The sequence below is a fragment of the Thermobia domestica genome, chromosome 9 (genome assembly GCF_964235325.1).
Source record: "Thermobia domestica chromosome 9, izTheDome1.hap1.1, whole genome shotgun sequence".
NCBI lineage: Eukaryota > Metazoa > Arthropoda > Insecta > Zygentoma > Lepismatidae > Thermobia > Thermobia domestica.
The window spans coordinates 77,913,308-77,932,831 of NC_137462.1; the positions used below are offsets into that span (position 1 = coordinate 77,913,308).

Here is a 19,524-nt window from a genome sequence, read left to right on the forward strand (position 1 = left end):
AAACACGCTAAATAAATTGATGTTTTAAAAAGTATATTAAAAACTATTATTATATGTTATAAGAATTTGAAATTATAATTTGCGGTTTGTTTTGACAGGGTAGATAATAATGGCGGGGTTCAATTGATTTAAATGAGTGATTGTGGTAAATTTCACTTGCAATTTCTCACACTGAGCGTTAATTGTGCATGAATATAGATGAAAATCCTATTTCATGGGAAATTCTAACCAGAAATCGGGAGGTCATCGCATATCTCAATCACGAAGTAATACACAACATAGTTCATATCATAGCCAGGTTTGTTTTAATATTTAAAAGTACTTTGACACTAATATATGATGACGTGCTTTTAAAATTACGTCTTTATTTAGTTTGGTAATGAAGGCAACACACTCAAACTATGTTCCTCTCTCCTAATGACGCTAATTAATATTCCAGTTGTTTCCGATGCAAATCCCTTACGATGGCAACCAGGTGACCTACTTACACCCATTTTTAGTTTGATGTGGACAAGTTTATGAAGAAAATTATTAACATCCACATGGAGGTTACATGAAGTACGCTACATGAAATAAATGTTGAAAAAATATAATCCTTTCACTATTGTGCTCCAAAATATTTGCAATAGGTGATCACCCATATAACACTACTAATTTAGTTTTGCTATACTTATCTACAGATTCTAAAATGTACGGAAAAAAATTAGCAGATCTTTATTTTGGCCATTTTATTTCGAGAACAGAACCCAAAGAACTCCTGCGGGGCTTCTAACTCGTTCCCACTCCTACTCCTATTAATACCTATACTATGGATCCATATAGGCCTAGTAAAACTGCACGACATAGGTGAGATCAACAACCATTAAAAGTAATTCTTCACTATTTGTCTATAAATACAGCATCCTGACGTATGCCACAACTACGATGCAAAAAACATAACTAACATGCGCTAGGTGGCCACAAAGGTACGAATGGTATCTGACCGCTTCAAGACAGAGCGAAGCTGGTGGCCCTGCGCATAGATGCGTCCGAAGGTACCAGGCGCGTCTGCGACAACGAGTATATATGTAAGCAAAGATAATTAAGACACGTGGATTATCGCAATGATACATGTTCCTATAGCATTTGTAATAGTTCCACACTAGTAAAGCTACATTTGTATACATGTAATACAGCTTTTGTACACTGTACAGAAATAGTTTGCCGGCAAAAAAAATACCATCTAGTATAATCACTTTTCATATCCTTTCACTTAGTTTAACCGTTGCAAAGGACTTGACATGAACATGAAATATAGCTGTATTACTTCTGTTGCCTGCAGAAGTTTAGGCATAATTCGGGCAGACGGTTCTACCAAATTTTCGGCTTTTATTCCGAAGGTGGATGTCCGATAGTTTTCTACCAAAATCTTAATAAGACTTAAAAGCTATTAAAATTTATAATTTTGAATTTCTATGTTCTTAACTGACTTTAGACTTCCTTTCGTTACATCGCGAGGTGGGGTAAGGTTAGGGTAGGTTAGGATCTAGAACAGAGGTACCCTTGGACTTATTACCTGCCATATTGATAATATAAATGCTTTCCCATATCCAACTATTCCGTTACCTCGCGCGAAATAGTTTCCTCCGCTCGCCGAATAGTCCCATGTTTATACCGCTTATATATAACAAATAAACAAATTTCTCGAGATCCTTATATATTATCAAACACACGAACAATCAAATTATTCATATTTTTCCTGTGAATTTTGTAAATTTTCCTGGAAACGGAAGATTTAGAAATTAACCCAAATTTTGACACATTTCTTAGGTTTTCAGGTTAGGTTAGAGCTTTGCCTTTTTTTAATTTTTTTTTTATTTTTTATTTTATTTTATTTTTTTTTTAAGCAGAGAATGCACAAAATGAGGAGCTCAATTAGTAATTGGAAATTGACTTCAGGAGGGCTCAGTATCAACACAGTGGACATTTGGTGTAAAAACTACCGTACATAACTGGACCACTAGAAATAAATAATTAAGATCTAAAATTCTTTCACTAATTATATTTAGCTGTTTGCAAAAGACTACATGACATTATTTCTAGAAAGTATAAGTTGTAATTTCATGTCGGCAGATGCAAATATAGTTAGGAAAGGATTTTTCGTTTTTGAACATTCCCTGCAGTAGGTGCTGTTGAATGTTATGTGGGATGTTATGGCAGAATTTTACATTTCGTTTCCTACCGTGTTGTTTTAATATTTATTTTTGACACCAGCAGAAATTTGTCCCGTATGAGTTTTTCAGTGTCATTCTATTTTACCTGTAAATTTTCCAAAATACAGTGTTTTTAAATATCTGCACCGAAATTATAGTAGCTATTAAAAGAATTCGACATGTTGCCGTATAAAGTTAATGAAAAATGTAAATTACATTAAATTTGTAGTTTCACGTCCCAGGGCTGAAGGTTGAAGAAGATAGATGATTTATGAATATAAATAATTCTGGAAGAAATTACTTAACGTAGAAAAGGAACTAACCGGTGATGCTCTTGCATCTGGTGCTTTTTTTAATCCCTATTAAAACTTAAACGAGGATTATAAACACAACCACAGCCTGAAGTCTTAAATTGGACACACCATCGTTCCTGTTCATATTCGGACTTCCGAAAATTCACAAAATTGATGTACATTTTACTGTTAAATTGATTATTTGTGGCAGGAATTCACCAACTCATAAGACCACAAAAGGATTGTCGCAATTCATTTAAGATAATATTAAGATTTTAAATATTCAATCAGAAACCAACTACATTTCTAACGTCTATATACGTCTCAAATATGTACAATTCTATTTCGATTCATTTTGCCATCCTATGGATTCGACAAAAATTAAGGGAAAATAAAGTTTCAGATCATATAATTTATGAAATCACTTAATCATTAGAATATTGTTTGAACAATAATTAAAAGTACTTTCAATTTGTAAATAATAAATATAAAAAGGACGAAAGATTATGGATGAGCAGTCTATTATCCCCCTCTCCCTTTTGGCCAATATAGCTATGGATCATTATGAAAGAGTTTACAGAAATGTAAGTATAAATTCATCAGGTATTTTTGGTATGTTGATGACTCTTTAATTATTTACAAAGAAGAAACATTAGTAGATTTAGTCTCTGGATTCAACAACATTCATATTAACATAAAGTCCTCTGTAGGAAAGGAAATCAACAACGGACTAAATTTTATAGATATCCACATACCACTTAAAAAAAAAAAAAAATATCTGCTTGTCTGTACACAGGAAAGAAATTATCTCGGAAATGTTTGTCCATAAAGACTCAACACATTCAAATCTCATCAAGGCCAGTATTTGGAATAATTTCTCACATACACCACAGAAGAAAATGATCCTCTGAAACACACTCAAAAATTGTATACTCTGGGAAAGAAGAACGCATTTGATTACTACACACTCCAAAAACGGGGGAACACGGAGTGAGAATATTACATGAATCCACTCAATAAAACCAGAATGGACAACAAGTGTGCCTTATTGCCACTCTACGTGGGAGTTTCTGAAAGAGCTAGGAAAACTGGATGCTCTTTTGGAATTAAATTTTCGGTCAAATCTGCAACAAGCTTTGAAAATTCACTTTCGGGATATAGAAATTATTAGAGATAAATTAATTATTATTTCCTGAAATTTATACAACTTCTTACACATGATCTGAGTTCTACATGGGAAAGACAAAAAGGAACATCTCAACGACGGTGAAAGAATACATCAGGAATGCAAGAGGAAAGGAACTTCCCTAGTCAGGATTTTCTAAGCACATCCAAGGATCAGGACACATCAATAGAATTTACGTCCTACACTTGTGCTCCAACAACATATAAACGAAGGTTTTTTAATCGTTTTTCATGAGAACAAAAGAATCCTAAATTTAATGTAAACGGGGGAAATTTGGATCACTGATGGATTTGTATAATCAAGAACTAAACAACACTTCTATTTATCAACAACAAAATAAATTTTATTCTTCATTTGTATGTATGTAAACGGAATTCTGTTTAATTTGTAAAAAAATCACACAACACCATTTTCTGGCAACGGTGTCCTGCACTCAACAAGCACCTGTAATTACTGTGACAGACCTGTAAAGCAAAGACGTCATTAACATTCTCATATCCAAATATAACTTTTGTGCACAGTTGAAGAGACTTGAATGGATCATTCTAAGGGAATAGTGAACATAATGAAAAGAGTAAGGAGAAGTGAAAACATTAAATAATACAAATCTTCTCTAGAATACATTTTACACCTTAAAAATAAAAAGACAGTTCTAACTATAAAGTGTTAAATTCTTGTTAGTGCTTTGTGGACATTGGGAATGTTTCGTTAGTACAGAATTAAAAACTTTATAATGTCCCAGTAATTTTTTTCAGTTTACGGTAAGCGTATTCGCTATTATGGGCCCGCGCGGGCTGAAATATCATTTAGCTTTAGCAGGTACTAAAAACCACCGGATGCAAGGTTAGTTTCTTTTCGATGTTAAATATGCATTCTAGAGCATCTACAAGTTATTATAAATCACTCAATGATTAGACTGGGAGGTTTTTTAAGGTTATGACGGTTAATGAAACATACTAAAGTACTGATAGGGGATAAACGAGAAGATCCCAAGTAGCCTACGGCCACGATGTTGTCTATCACAACCTTCCATGGCCTGGAATTAAACCTGGGACCCCTCGCACCAGAGATGTTCTTTACCACTGAGCCATCGTGCCCGTTCCTCCTCCCCGGAAAATTAATACAAACAACGTACAATTAAACTTGGATCATTATCCGTTACTCCGAAAACACTTAGAAATACTTAAGATGTAACGTAACATACTCATAGAACGCTGAGTGGGTGAGGTTATAGACCTCTAGATAAACGAAGCAAAAGTGGTGGGATAATATAAAGGTGGGTAATAGCAATCTTGACTATATTCGCTTGGCAGGGAATAAGCTTCAGAAGCAAAAGTTTCTTTTGTGGCATTTTTTTTTTTTTTTTAAATAGTAAAGAGTTGGTTATTGTAGTTAGTATAGTAGCCAAACTTCGTATATGGTTAGTTTTGCCCACCGCCTCCTCGATTCACTTACCTGCCTGTTCATTCTTTTCAAAAACCATTGTCTCCCGCGTGAACGCTTGTTTTCTAATTTCGACGCTAGAGTGCAGCACGTACTGCCCATTTTTGTAAGTAAATCTTTATGGTTTGCATAGGAATGACCACGCTTTTCCAATAGTTTAGAAAAGAAAATGGTCTTATATTGTTGGGTATCATTCTGCAAAGCAAGAAAAGCCAAGTTGGAATATAATGGAGTGTTATTTCATGAAATACCACCCGATAATGAACTACGTAAGAACATTAATAGGGGTATACATGAATGATACTAGATTTTCCGTTTTTTTCCTCAAGCCTTTGGCAGTTGCATATACGAAACTCTCTAAGTCAATAAACTAACTATATAGCCTACTCCACATTTGATGAGTTGAACAATGAGATATATTGACGAGGATTTATAAAATGAAAAAGATCTCTCCAGTATTGGACTTCCAAACTATACTATGTATAAGTGTTGGTAGTCTTATAGATCGGCTATGTCCTTCGGTTGACAGGTATCAGAGCAAAAACGGCAAGAGCTATCGACATGCAGTTTTCGGGAATCGATTCAGTGTCCCAGGAATATTTTCCGTCTCCTTGGACTACCTTCTACTTAAGCCGGAAGTGGTTGAAATCGACCACTTCCGGTTTCAACAGTAAAGCTTATAACTCAAAACGGTGATAGATAGCCACAAACTGTTTTCGGAAATTGATTCATGGTCTCAGGGAAATAACCTCTGCACCTCTATATTTCAGTAAAACTGGAAGTTGAAGAAATTCAGTACTACGTCCAGTTTCAATGTTGATTTTCATATAGCAAAAATGATAAGAGACTTTGCGAAACGTTTCTCAGTAATCGATTCAGTCCCAAGACTATACTCCATGTCTTCAATATAGTATTCAATTTGCATAGCTTGGAAGTCTACTGTAGTTTCACAGTCAGAAACGATAGTCACTTGTATATATTGGATATTGTTGCTCTCGAGACAAGATTTAAGCTACTTCATCTCAAGAAGCTCTTGCTATATTGTGAGACAGCTTTCTCATCTCGTTTCTCATAGCTGCTGTCTCGTATCGTGGGCAACACTAATTTTAATACTAAAACAATGTATAATTTGGGTTAGAGTAAAAACAATCTATATAATATATATATATAGGGTCTATATATATATATATATATATATATATATATATATATATATATATATATATATATATATATATATATATATATAGAGAGAGAGAGAGAGAGAGAGAGGCCCAAAAGTAGGTATACAGTAACTTACTGATCAACCCATTGCTTTTTTATATCATTTCTTATTGCTATCCATAAGGTAGACTTAGTTTCTTTATTATTTATTCTTAATGTATTTGTACTTATATCTTAAGCTCGGAACAACCGAAACAAATGAACTTATAAGCTAGAATGTTAGAGGGTATACCTGATCAATGCAGGGGTGTAGGCGTGTACCTACTTTTGAACCACCCTGTATAATTACTCTTATAGTTAATGGCGCCGATTTCTCGGTAAATTTGGGAGGGGGGCATTCAGATGCAGAAGACATAGACAGAAGACATGCATGAGGATTTTAAGACAAATTGCATTCAAATCATACCGAATATCGCATATTCATAAGTACAATGCGGGGGCCGGGGCCCCCGCCCCCCAGGATCGGCACTCTTGCTTATAGCATCGGAGTTCCTTCACACGAAAGCATAAAATTATATATATTGTATTTAGGCCAATATATGATTGAGCGTATTTTCATTTTTGTGCCTCAGCCGTAACATCAACAAATGTGTTTCTATTTGAACAAATATTTTTTTTCTACTTCTTCAATGACTACCGCATATTATAACTTTTACGCAAACCATTTAGATTTCTTTACATTCTTTTTATTAGCATGTATTGTGTACGTACAGATGTCAAACTGCAACGCAACAGGATTGACTGTCAAACGGTAGGATGCCATGGTAGGACCTGCCACCTAGTGGCGAATTCGTGATGAACGGTACACGCATTTTTTGGCTGATTGAGCAGGCAGCTTAGAGGGAGCGGACGGATGTAGAAGGCAGTGGTTTTGCCAATAGTTAGTTAATGTATCAATGTAGCCAATATAAATTTAGAAACATCCATACTGACTAACAAGAATAATGACTTGTATTGAGTATTGTTCGGAAACTTAATACCTCTCTAAATAACCCAAAAGGTGGATAATTGTGTAAATTCAAATGAATACGTCAAGAAACAAATGAAATTGAATATAAATTCCTTTGATGCTGCAGGTAAATAACTCCAGGCAAATGGTTGTCGATCTGAACCCAGATATTCACATGGTCAATATCGTGCAATGTTTGGTTTATGTTGAATTTTGAATCGGATCCCATTGAGTGCCCAAAATACAACTTTGTGGTGTTTTAGTACACATATGAGACTACAATCTGAAATATTTTGAACAAATTCAGAGGGACATTTCTATGCGAAATTCAAAATTTAAATCTTAATTTGAATTTTTCAAGTGTTATTTTTTATTTTACAGGTTTTTTCAATATAGTATAACTTGTAGAGCAATCTTTAAGCTTTTCAATGGTGTTTGTTTCACGTCTCTAGTGCACATAGTAACCATTTTATGACAATTTTTAGTAATCACTGTAACTGAAAAAATGCAATTTTTTGACATTTTTGAACACTCAGTATGGAGACGGTTTCAGGGGGGGAGGTAATATTTGGGATTTTTTCATCTTCCGCTGTAATAAAGCTGTACACCGATTTTTACAAAAATCTGAGATGGTCAAGTCTGATGACTTGTTGATTTGGCATGGAATGTCCCTGCTATAACTTCGTCTTGTTTTGATTACAGTTTAGCTTGGCCAGCTTTGCGAACAATCTCAGTGGAAGATCGTTAATAAGTAATGTTAGTCATCAGTCGACATACAGTGTCTCAAGACCTTGGTCCAGAGTATCTCGAAGAAGGTAAGGTATTAATTAACTTCCCTTATATTTATAAATTATTAAGTACATAAATAAATGTTATTGTAATGCGGCCCATTAAGGTGGATTTGCACCGAGGGTAATATGGTTAATAGCACGTGTAATTAATGTTTCAAACAAAATTGAAAATTCATATTCAAAAATATTAATAACATTTGTTATCAACTTTGTTTTAATCCTTCAATGTTATTAAGAAATATAGGTAACATTTGCTATCAATATCCTTACTATTTTCGGTAACTCGTTGATTAACTATGTTTTTAACATTCTTACTAACAAGAATTTTGCGATCGTTCTGGAAAACGATCCAGATCAAAGAATGTTGATACATTTTATTTTGACGGCTTGGATTGCTAATTTTCTAATGGATAAAGAGTTGGAAACATTTTTCATGAGTGCATGGACACTTGATTTGTGTGTAAGTTATCATTCAAAACCCTGATTTATTTTAAAAATAGTGACGAAAAAACAACGATACTTAAAGTTAATTAGTGTACGAGGAGGATCTTGAATTCTCTTTTAAGATTTTTTAAATTTATATATACATATGGTTTGATTTTTTTTCTTTTAATTTTCACACTGCATAATAAAACTTGACAAATATGTAGCATACGACGGGTAGTATTTTTCGAGATACATTTCGTACGTGAATTTGATGCCACGGTATGGGTACCCAAATTTGAAAAGAAAAGTTTTCTTTGGCGAATTTTCCAATAAATTCCTTGTGATTTTATGGATTGTGACATATGCGAATGATGTAATTGAAACGCCTGTTTCATTATAAGAACAATTATTCTATTTACCGTGAATCTATTAATAAGATCATTACCGTACAAACAGTAGCTTTCTAAGTAGAAATATATAATTAAATTATTTTGAAAATAGTATTTTAAGAAAGTGACGGTTTCTATTTGAATCTTAATTTTAAAATAAATTTGGTTTAGGAAGTTTGTATATTAACCCTTCTGGTAAGAATTTTAACATGTTTTACCAAGTTATATATTGATAGTTTACAAAGTTCTGTGTTCTTGTCTAAGAATTGTTCTCAGCACTCATTTATTATTATCAGTACGTAAAATAATGATGATCATACTTGTTTTCGTTACTACAGGTGGACCGAAGCTACTCTTAATAGTCCATTGGAGGCATCGAAAACTGCGTGGCCAGTGCCATATATTGAAGCATTGTTCTTACCAGACTTCAAAATCAAAGGAGATGTTACGGAAGAGAGTTTTGAGGTTGGTGTTCTATGAATGTTCTCGCTTTTTACTACAAAAGTTATTTCCGTAATCTAGATTGAATATTTAAAAGTAAGTAAAACTGCCCTAATATCAATCATATTTTGTTATGAAGCTGAGTTTTGCCGTGCAAGTATAATTTGTGTGAAATTCGAAGTCAAAAATGGACAGAAATGAAATCCGTCTCTGCATTACTGTTCAGGTGTGCTACCCAGTCTGCTTTCTGACAAGTCAGTCTGCAATATTTCACTCTTGAGAATAAAGATATGGTGTGAGTATTGCTTTTCTTACTTCCAATAATCCTCCATAAAATTTCCTAAATATTCTTGTTCATGAGCACTAACCGGTATTTATGTAACTTACTAATAGAATTAGTGAAATATTGCTTCCAGTATCACTTGTATCCCCTGTTTTATTTCACTCCCCTGATAACGTGATTGGTCGAAGAAATGTTTTAACACTACAATGGTTTGATTTGATCAATATTCCTTAAAAATGAAACTGAGATATACTTCCTTTTTAATTACTGTATTTCTTTAAACTAGAAACCTAATAGTCTTCAAGCAGTGTTTAATATATATATATATATATATATATATATATATATATATATATATATATGTCCAAAAAGATAGCATAATCCTAGTCCACATGGACCAAACATACCTTGACTGATCCTAGGCATCCAAAACATGGACACCTGCCCGAAAAAAGTGTGCAATGGAAGAAGAAAACACACAACACACAGTCCCAACACCTTTATTTGACAAAACTTACCATAGTTGGAAATCACCCAATGTGTGTGGCGAGAAGACAAATGAGGTTGTGGTGGATCAAGAGCATCAGTAAGGCGTATGGCCACCCCGCGCGGCTACACAGGCTGCACAACGTCGTTCCATGCTTTCGATCACTTCGTTGATGAGGTCCATCGGTATCCTTGACCAATCACTCCGCGCGAAGGGCAGTACACAGATCCGGAATCGTTCGTGGTGGAGGCTGTCGGGCTGCAGTCCACATTTCCAATGTATCCCAGACATGTTCTATGGGATTCATGTCTGGGGACCGTGCAGTCCACGACATGCGTCGAATATCTTTCTCCTCCAAAAAATCATCCACCACACCTGCCCGATGACAACTTGCGTTGTGAATATGAATGATGGTCCAAGTGCACCCCGAAACAGTCTCACATACGGTTCCAGCACTTCATCACGGTACCTCTGGCCAGTCAAAGTCCCGCCCTGAAAGACGTGTAGGTCAGTACGGCCATTCATGATGCCCGCCCAAACGATCACACCCCCACCACCAAATTGGTCCGTTTCAATAATGTTCTGCGGGTTGTAGCGCGTCCCCTGTTCTCTCCATATCAGTGTCCGTCGAGAATCGGACTGCAAGCTGAATCGCGACTCATCTGAGAGCAGAACGAGACCATACTGTTTCATGGTCCAGTGCCTGTATTCTTGGCTTCACCTCAAGCGGGCTCTGCGCTGCACACGATAGGGACGCACACGACGGGGCGTCTTGCGTAAAGACCAACCTCATGCAGTCGCAGGTACACCGTTTGTCTTGAAACACGTGCGCCTGTAGCGACTACAAGCTCTGATGACAGTTGCTGTGCTGACATCGACCGATTCCGACGTGCTCTTACCGACAGATACCGGTCCTGTCGAGGAGTTGTGACTCTTGGGCGACCCGGAATTGGTGCACGTGCGATGTTGCTGGTGGTTTGAAACCTGTGCCACAGCCGCGAGATCACACTTTATAGTACATTCAGTGTTTTAGACACCTCCGTTTGTGTTTATCCAGCTTCCAGCCGTCCGATTATCCTGCCCCGCAAGACAGGGTCTAATGTGGGTCCTCGTGGCATGTTGATGCCTTCACGATGCACTAACACTATTGACAACACGTCTGCTTTGCACACGACTCAGCAATCGACTGTGGTGGAGTGTGGTTATCAGCTCTTCTTTGGGCATTTCTCTTCCCTCCCTCCAGCAGCCCTTGTATGACCTTGCTTTCTTCTGTGTGGCAAGGTCAGTTCTGATCGCACTGTTCTATGTCGGCTCTATGCCGTTGTTCCCATTGTGTGTTCCCACGTTTTTCCATTTTTCGTAATTATGCTATCTTTATATATACAGAGTGGCCCAAAACTAGGTATACAGACCTACATATATAAAACATACAGGACAGTATACCTACTTTTGTGCCACTCTGTATATATATACACAAATGAAAATCACTATATTTGTGACTTAACTCTTGAACCACCCGATCGATCTTGATCAAATTTTCGAGCTCCTTCGTGGCTAAGCAATTAGCATACGCTCCTTTGGCGTAGGAGACCCGGGTTCGATTGTTCCCAGCGGGAGCTCATGTGGTTCGGATTGTTCGGTAATCAGTAGATCCCGTCTCATATAGCTTTGCTGCTGAAAGGGACGTTAAACTCAAAATCAACTCAACTCAACTCGATCAAATTTTCAACATAGATGAGATTCGGGCCTGGGAGTGATATTATCATTTCCGTACAACGTTGGACGGTACAGCATAGGGGAGGGGGATGGGAGGAGATATATAAAAATAAATAAAACTTAATAAATCTTGAACCACGAGACCGACCTCGATCAAATTTGCTTCATAGATGAGGTTCGGACATGGGATGGTTTTTATCTTCACTTTGATGCAACGAAGGGGGGTAGATATTTAAAAATAATCGAAAATGACCGATATTTGTGTCAAATCCATAGTTTTCGGGGTCGCTGAGATTAACAATGACACTTCCGATGCTGTTTAAATCAAAACTCAGCCCCGCAACTTGGGGGAGGGGGAAGGAGGAAATGATTGAAAATGACCGATGTTAGTACTAAGTCCATAGTTGTCAGGGTCCCTGAGATGAAGAGTGATACTTACGATGCCGTTTAAATCCAAATTCAGCCCTGCAACTTCTGGGAGGGGGGAGGAGGAGATATATAAAAATAATCGAAAATGACCCATATTAGTATCGAATCCATAGTTTTCGGGGTCGTTGAGACAAACAGTAACACTTCCGATGCCGTTTAAATCCAAATTCACCTCTTTATGTCCAGAATGAAACGTATTCTCCCGTTCGAAGAACGGGTATTCTGCTAGTTATTATTAATAAGCTACATAAGATGCGGGTTAGTGCTTCTGAAGAAGAATATTTAGGTACAGTAGAACCCCTCAAATCCGAACCCCGGAAATCCGAAAACCCGGCAAATTCGAACACGTTCTCAGGAGAAAAAAAAAAATAACTACAGCTGGAAAATGAAAAAAAAATAGATTTAATCACACAAATTTAGTTTTTTTAAGGTTTTAACATTTTTAGACTTAATGCTTATTCTAAATCATTATCTAATTATATTCTTACAAGAAGACAGTTATAGATATGCGACAATCATTTTGGACATGAGTGTACACCCACCAGCCAAGGTCACTGCCCTTTCGACCACTGGGCCACCCCGTCTAACCTCAGTCGTTGTTTTACTGCCAATTCAGTGACGAAATAAGTACGTAATATTATTTCCCAGGTAATCCGAACCCCCCGAAATCCGAACAGGCTTCAGCCCCAATTAGTTCGGATTTGAGGGGTTGTACTGTACAAGAAAAAATATTTAGTGAGGATTATTGGAATTAAGAAAAGTAGTAGTACTATTAGAAAAAGCTAAATCAGTAAGATGAGTTGAGTTGAGTTGATTTTAGTTTAGCGTCCCTTTCAGCAGCGAGGCTATATGAGACGTGGACCTACTGATTAACGTGGAATCCGAACCACATGAGCTCCTGCCGGGAAGCGAACCCGGGATCAGTAAGATGAGTTCCACAATCAACGTTTTCTGAAATCCGCTTCAAGTCGCCGTATATGCTAGACATTTGGGAAGAATGCCGTTAAGGGAGTCACCGCCAGGCATTGTTTCCGGAAATTCCGTTCGGGAGATATGAGCCTTTCGGATGAACCTAGCACTGGACTAGGGATGGCCAAAAATTTTCGGATCCGGATATGCCGGACCCAATGAGATCCGAACCTTAGATCCAAATCTCGGATCTTGGTCCGGATATGGGATCTGAATCTGAAATTCGGATCTCAAATCTGAATCCAAAATCCGGTCTCGGATCTGGATCCGAAATCCGGATCTCAGATCTGATTCGTATCCAACCCTACATCTAAAATTGTGGTGATAAATTTATGTATCTAGAGTTTGTAAAACTTTTTTCGGATTCACTAATATAAGAGGATGCTGTGCTTTTAAATGTTTCCATAGGCCAGATACATTTGTGCTACCTTTGTTCTGTATTTAATTTTAACTGCAATATTTATATGTTGCACTTTCTGTCGAAGTCTCTTTAGTGAAGTCTGACATCTTTCCATTTCAGAAATAAAATATTTCAGTTTTACGTCCCACGGTTATGTCGGCTAGGCTAAAGGAGACGGTGATGATGAGAAATGAATTAAATGGTGGAATGAAGAAAGTGAAAGGAAACGAGAGAACCCCGAGAAAACCCACGAACACGATGTTTGTCCACCACAACGCCCACTTGGCGCGAGCTGGAATCAAACCAGGGACCCCACGCACCAAAGATGAACGCTCTACTACTGAGTCATTGTGACCCCTTCCCATTTCAGAGTATAGCGAACTTAACTGTCTGAAGGAACTGATGTGAATAGTAACAAATTCTTTTATTTAGCTCCTCTTCAAAACTTAATGTTAGCTTCACATTGAAAGTAATTATGTTATTCTTAGAAAATAAACTTTACTATTTTCTCATATACAAATGGAAGATCTTTTAGATAAGACCCTTCCAATTGCAGGAATACTAGACAAAGCAAACTCTTTATTAATTGTAGTTTCTGACTCACTAGAGCCCAATCATCAACAAGTGTAATAGTGAATATCTTTCACTTCGAAGATACAACAAAAAATATAGACTGATTGGCGTGGCTCAGTCGTAGATTTTTAAACATACACAGGAGAATTTCAGGAGAGCGATATGGTTGTGTAGTGTATGTAGATTATTAGTAATTAACAAAAGTGTTCGTTGCATGACTTTATCACCTCATTTATGGCTTGCCCTTCTGAGGTCGGGATTTTGTTGAAGGAGTAAATAGAAAAGAAATTTCTGTTATTATTTCTTCACCCTCCAGGTTTCTTTAATCATACATTGCAGAACGTAACCAAAACATATTCATGCATCGTATCATTGAAGTGTTTTGTATTTTGTGTATTAAAGTGTTCAAAATTACTTAACATTTTCCCATTTGTTCATGTGAACTCAGGTTCAATTCTCGGTGAGAACATACATGAGACAATTGGAAGTTAAAACAATATGAAAATAGTATTTAAAAATCAGGAAATTGATGTTAAAATTTAAGTTATCTGTTGGGACTGTAAGGCTGTAGTTAAGTTAACGCACACGTTTCATGAAGGTCATTATTGTTTCTTTGCTATAAACTACTAGATAATCCTTAGAGACCATTTTAAACTGTAATCAATAGATGAAAACAACATTGGAAAAGGAATGGAAGAAAGGTCTCCAGAGCCTTAGATTAAGGTACTAACGTAGCATTTGCCAGTATAACTGAGGAACAACCTTGGAAAATCCTCAGCCAGGATGGCCTGTCTCCGAATTCGAACCCGGTGTTACCTGATTGCTAAACAAGAATCCTAACAACTAGTCTAAGCTCGCTCTGTATTATTATTATTTAGCTAATAACGTAATATTCTGAAATTAGTGCAAATTAAACCTACTTTCTTTATTGCTGATTTTATAGTAAGAGGCCTACATGAAACATCAGTCCCATATTAAATGGGCTTTGCTTAAGAGAAAATACTAGACCTGGAATTCAGGAAGCGGGGGTGAAGAGACTAATGAGAATGGGGAAACTATGTACGATGTAAAAACTGAGGTAATTATGACTTCATTACAGATATATTTACTTACGTACGTCAATTAATATTTCTCTGATACAGGGCACTTTTACTTTCTATAGTGGAAGGAAAAAGGCCCGCTTTTGTAAACGAACACACTAAGCACGTGCCTATAGGCACAATATCCGTCCTAAGAAACACAGGTTAAAAAAAAAAAAAAGGAATACAACGGGAAAATGATAAACGCCCTTCAACTAAAACAAAACAAAAAAAGCTAAAAATTAAACTTACTACGAAAGACGCGAGACGAATTTTATTGAAAAGATTGTTAGTGATTAGTTGTGCTAACTATGAACATGAAGTAAAAAGAAAACAAGTAGCTTGCTCTGAGTTTCGCAAACCAGTTGAAAAGAAAATATTGGATAAAATTTAATAATAAAGAAGGCATTTAAGATAATTAAAACAAACTATACTCTTGGCACGACAATCCCTTGGTCCTTGCCAGCGAGCTTACGTTCAAAGTGTGGATGTGTGGTCAGTGGAACGACACCCACAGTCCCAAATGCCGGCTTTCTAGACTAGAGTCCGCTATCTCTTACTTCAGATAACTCCCCAATTGTCCTCACGATGCTGGGTCAACACGAAATTTTTGAGTGCCTCTCCGGAAATTTAATCTGCAACCATGGGCACCGAAGGCACGCGCTAACCACTGTTCTTTTTTTAAAAAAGGTAACCGGTTTTTACCAAATTATCTCTATTTAACCTGGTAAACGCTTTACGCGGATTACGTTGTAAACATTACGACACCACACACACACAGAAGTAAATGAAAACAGTTAAAAACACCCATGCCCGAAGCGGGATTCGAATCCACGATACTTTCAGCAAAAGATCCACAGTCTAATGCTGCAGACCACTCGATTATGTCTATTGTTTTTTTTCTCGGCTAAGCGGTAGCACATTTAAGGTAACTGAGTATCTTAAATGTTGCTCCTAAATACTGACAATCTAAGTCTTATGTATCAAATATTTCCTGCGATAATACCATACACTCTTCGTCTTCTATAGACAAAAAGCTGTAGTTATCCACATCATCTAGTAGAGAAATAAGTTCCGATTCTCTAATAGCTACTGATGGTGATAGTCAAGGTTCACCGAAGCATGATCTCCCAAACCCAAACTGAGATATTGATGTTACTGGAATGGCTGAAAAGTCATCGTGGGTAAGTGAATTGTCCACTTGTCAGGATGAAGGGCGCTTGTGATGTGAAATGCGGGGCTGTCAGAGATACTACAGTGAAACTTCCCTAAAGCGGTCAGCCGTCTGGAATCAAAAATTGTCCGCCATAGAGAGGTGTCCGCCTTAGAGAGGTTTCAATATTTTCTTATGTAAATTAATAAACAAGGTAATATGCGATTAGAAAAAAATATTTTTGCACGAATCACGTATTTATGAATATTACCAAAATGTGACTGTACCTGCATTATCTTGCGCCATCCAATTCGAGGCACAACATGTGAATAAGATGTTATAGTTCTCTGCACTTTACACTTATCGCTACTTACTACGTTTTCGGTGTGTTGCTTTCATTTGTGAGTTAATTGCAGTCCAGCAATGACTTTTTTAAAAGACAATATGCGTACCCGTGGTCAAAAATACCAAACTTGTCTTCTGTTTGGTTAGAGATTCCAGCCGGACAGTAGAATGATGTGTCATTCCAAACAGTGGGCAATTATCAATCAGTTTTGTTTCTGAAGCAGTTTGGGCGGGAGTGGAATGCAAGCAAAGGATATAAGGGTGTTGTGAAACAGTGACCCTTCCTCTGGGTTGCTGAACAGACAGTTGGGAAGGCAAAATGTTGTCACACTCACATGTTCTTCCTTGGTGACACGTATGAATTACTAAAAGTGTATTTTTACTGCACTTTCCAATTTGTTTCTAGAGAAAGTGTCCATAATACGGAGGTAAATAATACCTATAAAAGACAAGAAAGACTGTCCGTGTCCGTACTAAAGAGTTTCCGCTTTAGAGAGGTTTTCCAATATGTTTTTTCCTATTACAGTGTTTGGGGATTACAAAATATGTCCGTTATGGGAGGTGTCCGTTAGTAGAGGTTTCACTGTATTTATAATAATTGGATTTATAATTTTCTGTGCTGTCGTAAACCCTCTTCAAGAAGATTAACTGTTAATCTTAGCTTTGAAAATGAAATAAGAAGTTTTATTGCTATCTTTAGGTTGCATATAAATCTCTTCATTCCGGAATTATCGGATTTATTTTAACGCTTAACTTTCACATCTCTCCTGATTTGCGAATATTTAAATCACGATTGTTCCCTTAAGGTCAATTAGTGATATTTTAAGTCATTTCGAACAAACTATATATATGGTTATTCTTGTTATGAATAATTGAGACCAGAAATAGCAGACAGACTAAGTCCAGAAGAATCTTGGCCGACCTCCTGATAAACCACGTCTTTCTGTAAGGTGAAGTGTGGCAGTCCGATACCCGCATGAGGAAGGAAGTCTTCTAGTTCTATGGGAAAACTCCATAAGAACTATCACCACAATCAGTACCTTGCTAATTTTTCCCCAATGTGAAAGTACCTAATTTTATTGTTAAAAATGAAAAGGCCATTATTTCGAACAAGTTGCCACTACAATTTTCGTATTTGAACACAACACACACGAAAAGTCATGTTAAAGCACGACTTACCCCTAAAAAAGAATATTTATCCTTTTTTTTTTTTTTTTTTTTTTTTTTTTTTTTTTTTTTTTTAGTTTCTCGTGTTCGCCAAAGTACGTGCTGAATTAGTGCAAGTGCCTTCCGCTCGCATTACATTGGCTACGATCTTGGTACTATAATATGTTTCGATTTCCAGATCTCAAATATTTATCTTTCAGCCTGATTCTATATATGAATCCGAAATTTCAAATCTAGATAAGGGGCACCAAAATTTATGCTTTATTCTCGGTGCTCATATTGTGATTTACTAAATAATTATTAAATCTAATTGTAAGGTATACATTTGATATTTTAAGCAGACTGAGAAAGATAAATAGACGAAAAAACTAATCAATACTTGTCTTAACTGTTTATGTTTTCGTAACTGTCAATGAAATAGCTCTCTTGAGGAATTTTAAATAATTCGAGTTTTGTATTCCGGTTTCAAATATATACTGGTTTCAGATGTTCCAAATCCCAGGTGTGTATCTCGGTCGTGGAACCAGGTACGTACCTAGATTCGACATTTGAACTCTCATCCGGATTTATTATTATTATTATTATTATTAGTAAGGCAGGGATTTGATCTTTAGAATAGACTGAGGGAGGCAAATAGACTTGTCAATATTCGTCGTCTTAATTTTCTGTTTTCTTCTTTACTGTCAGGACTTCGTGAAATTACTTTCGGTGAATGTTAGATATTCGAGTTTATCACAATTTGGGATGTGTGTTTGGATAAGAATCGAGATCTGAGATCCGGATTAAGATCCGAATTTCGGACCCGGATTCGAGATCCGGACTTAGATCCAAGATCCAAATCCTAAGGATCCAGACCCAGTCAGATCCGGATCTTCGGATCCGACCATCCCTACAATGGACGACCACATGTATTGGATGACGAAGCCCTGAAAGCAGCAATCGAGGACAGTGATCTAACATGTGATGATCCTTCAATGCATTATTATTATTATTATTATTATTATTATTATTATTATTATTATTATTATTATTATTATTATTATTATTATTATTACTTTGAATGTGTTCCATATTCTTAATAAGTAATTAGGAATTTACTATTCTCTATTTTGCAGGTAGTTAGCACAATATCGAAAGGTGCTTTTGGAAAAGTTTATAAAGTGATAAAGAAAGATACCAAAGAAGAGTATGCAATGAAGGTACTTTCGAAATCTCAGGTAAGTGAATATTTTTATATCATTAAAAGGGATTGACCATACGTTTTATTATATATTTTTTCCCTCTAAAATAAAATGTAAGGACTTAGTCGCTGAAGTGCGATAACTGAAAAAGCTCTGATGTATTTTGAACCTACAAAGAGAAAGGCGATAACATGAAATAAGACGTATATGGAAAACCAGAAATAATCCACATCAGTAGCAAAACCTGTCTTCAACGGTTCTGCTGACTACAGACGCCATGGTGGTAGAACTCAGCGGAACCTTAAATAAATAAATAAATAAATAAAATAATAATAAAAAAAAAATAAAGTCCATTACGTTTGTCACCTCGCCCAGAAGTTTGGAACCGTGGTTCCCGTATCGATTGTT

The 19,524-nt window shown here is 36.4% G+C and overlaps 1 protein-coding gene across 8 annotated transcripts in view; it reads left to right on the forward strand.

Annotated features, from left to right (window-relative positions):
- Positions 1–84: 84 nt before the first annotated feature.
- The window catches only part of LOC145694772 (serine/threonine-protein kinase S6KL-like), a 388,845-nt gene continuing 369,405 nt past the window's right edge, over positions 85–19,524 (forward strand). For all 8 annotated transcript variants that reach the window (XM_081771395.1, XM_081771397.1, XM_081771396.1 and 5 more), the window contains exons 1-4: positions 85–298; positions 7,990–8,102; positions 9,232–9,358; positions 19,051–19,152. In XM_081771395.1, coding sequence (XP_081627521.1) covers positions 215–298; positions 7,990–8,102; positions 9,232–9,358; positions 19,051–19,152 — 426 coding nt within the window. In that variant the 5' untranslated portion in view covers positions 85–214. The remainder of the gene's footprint in view (positions 299–7,989; positions 8,103–9,231; positions 9,359–19,050; positions 19,153–19,524) is intronic.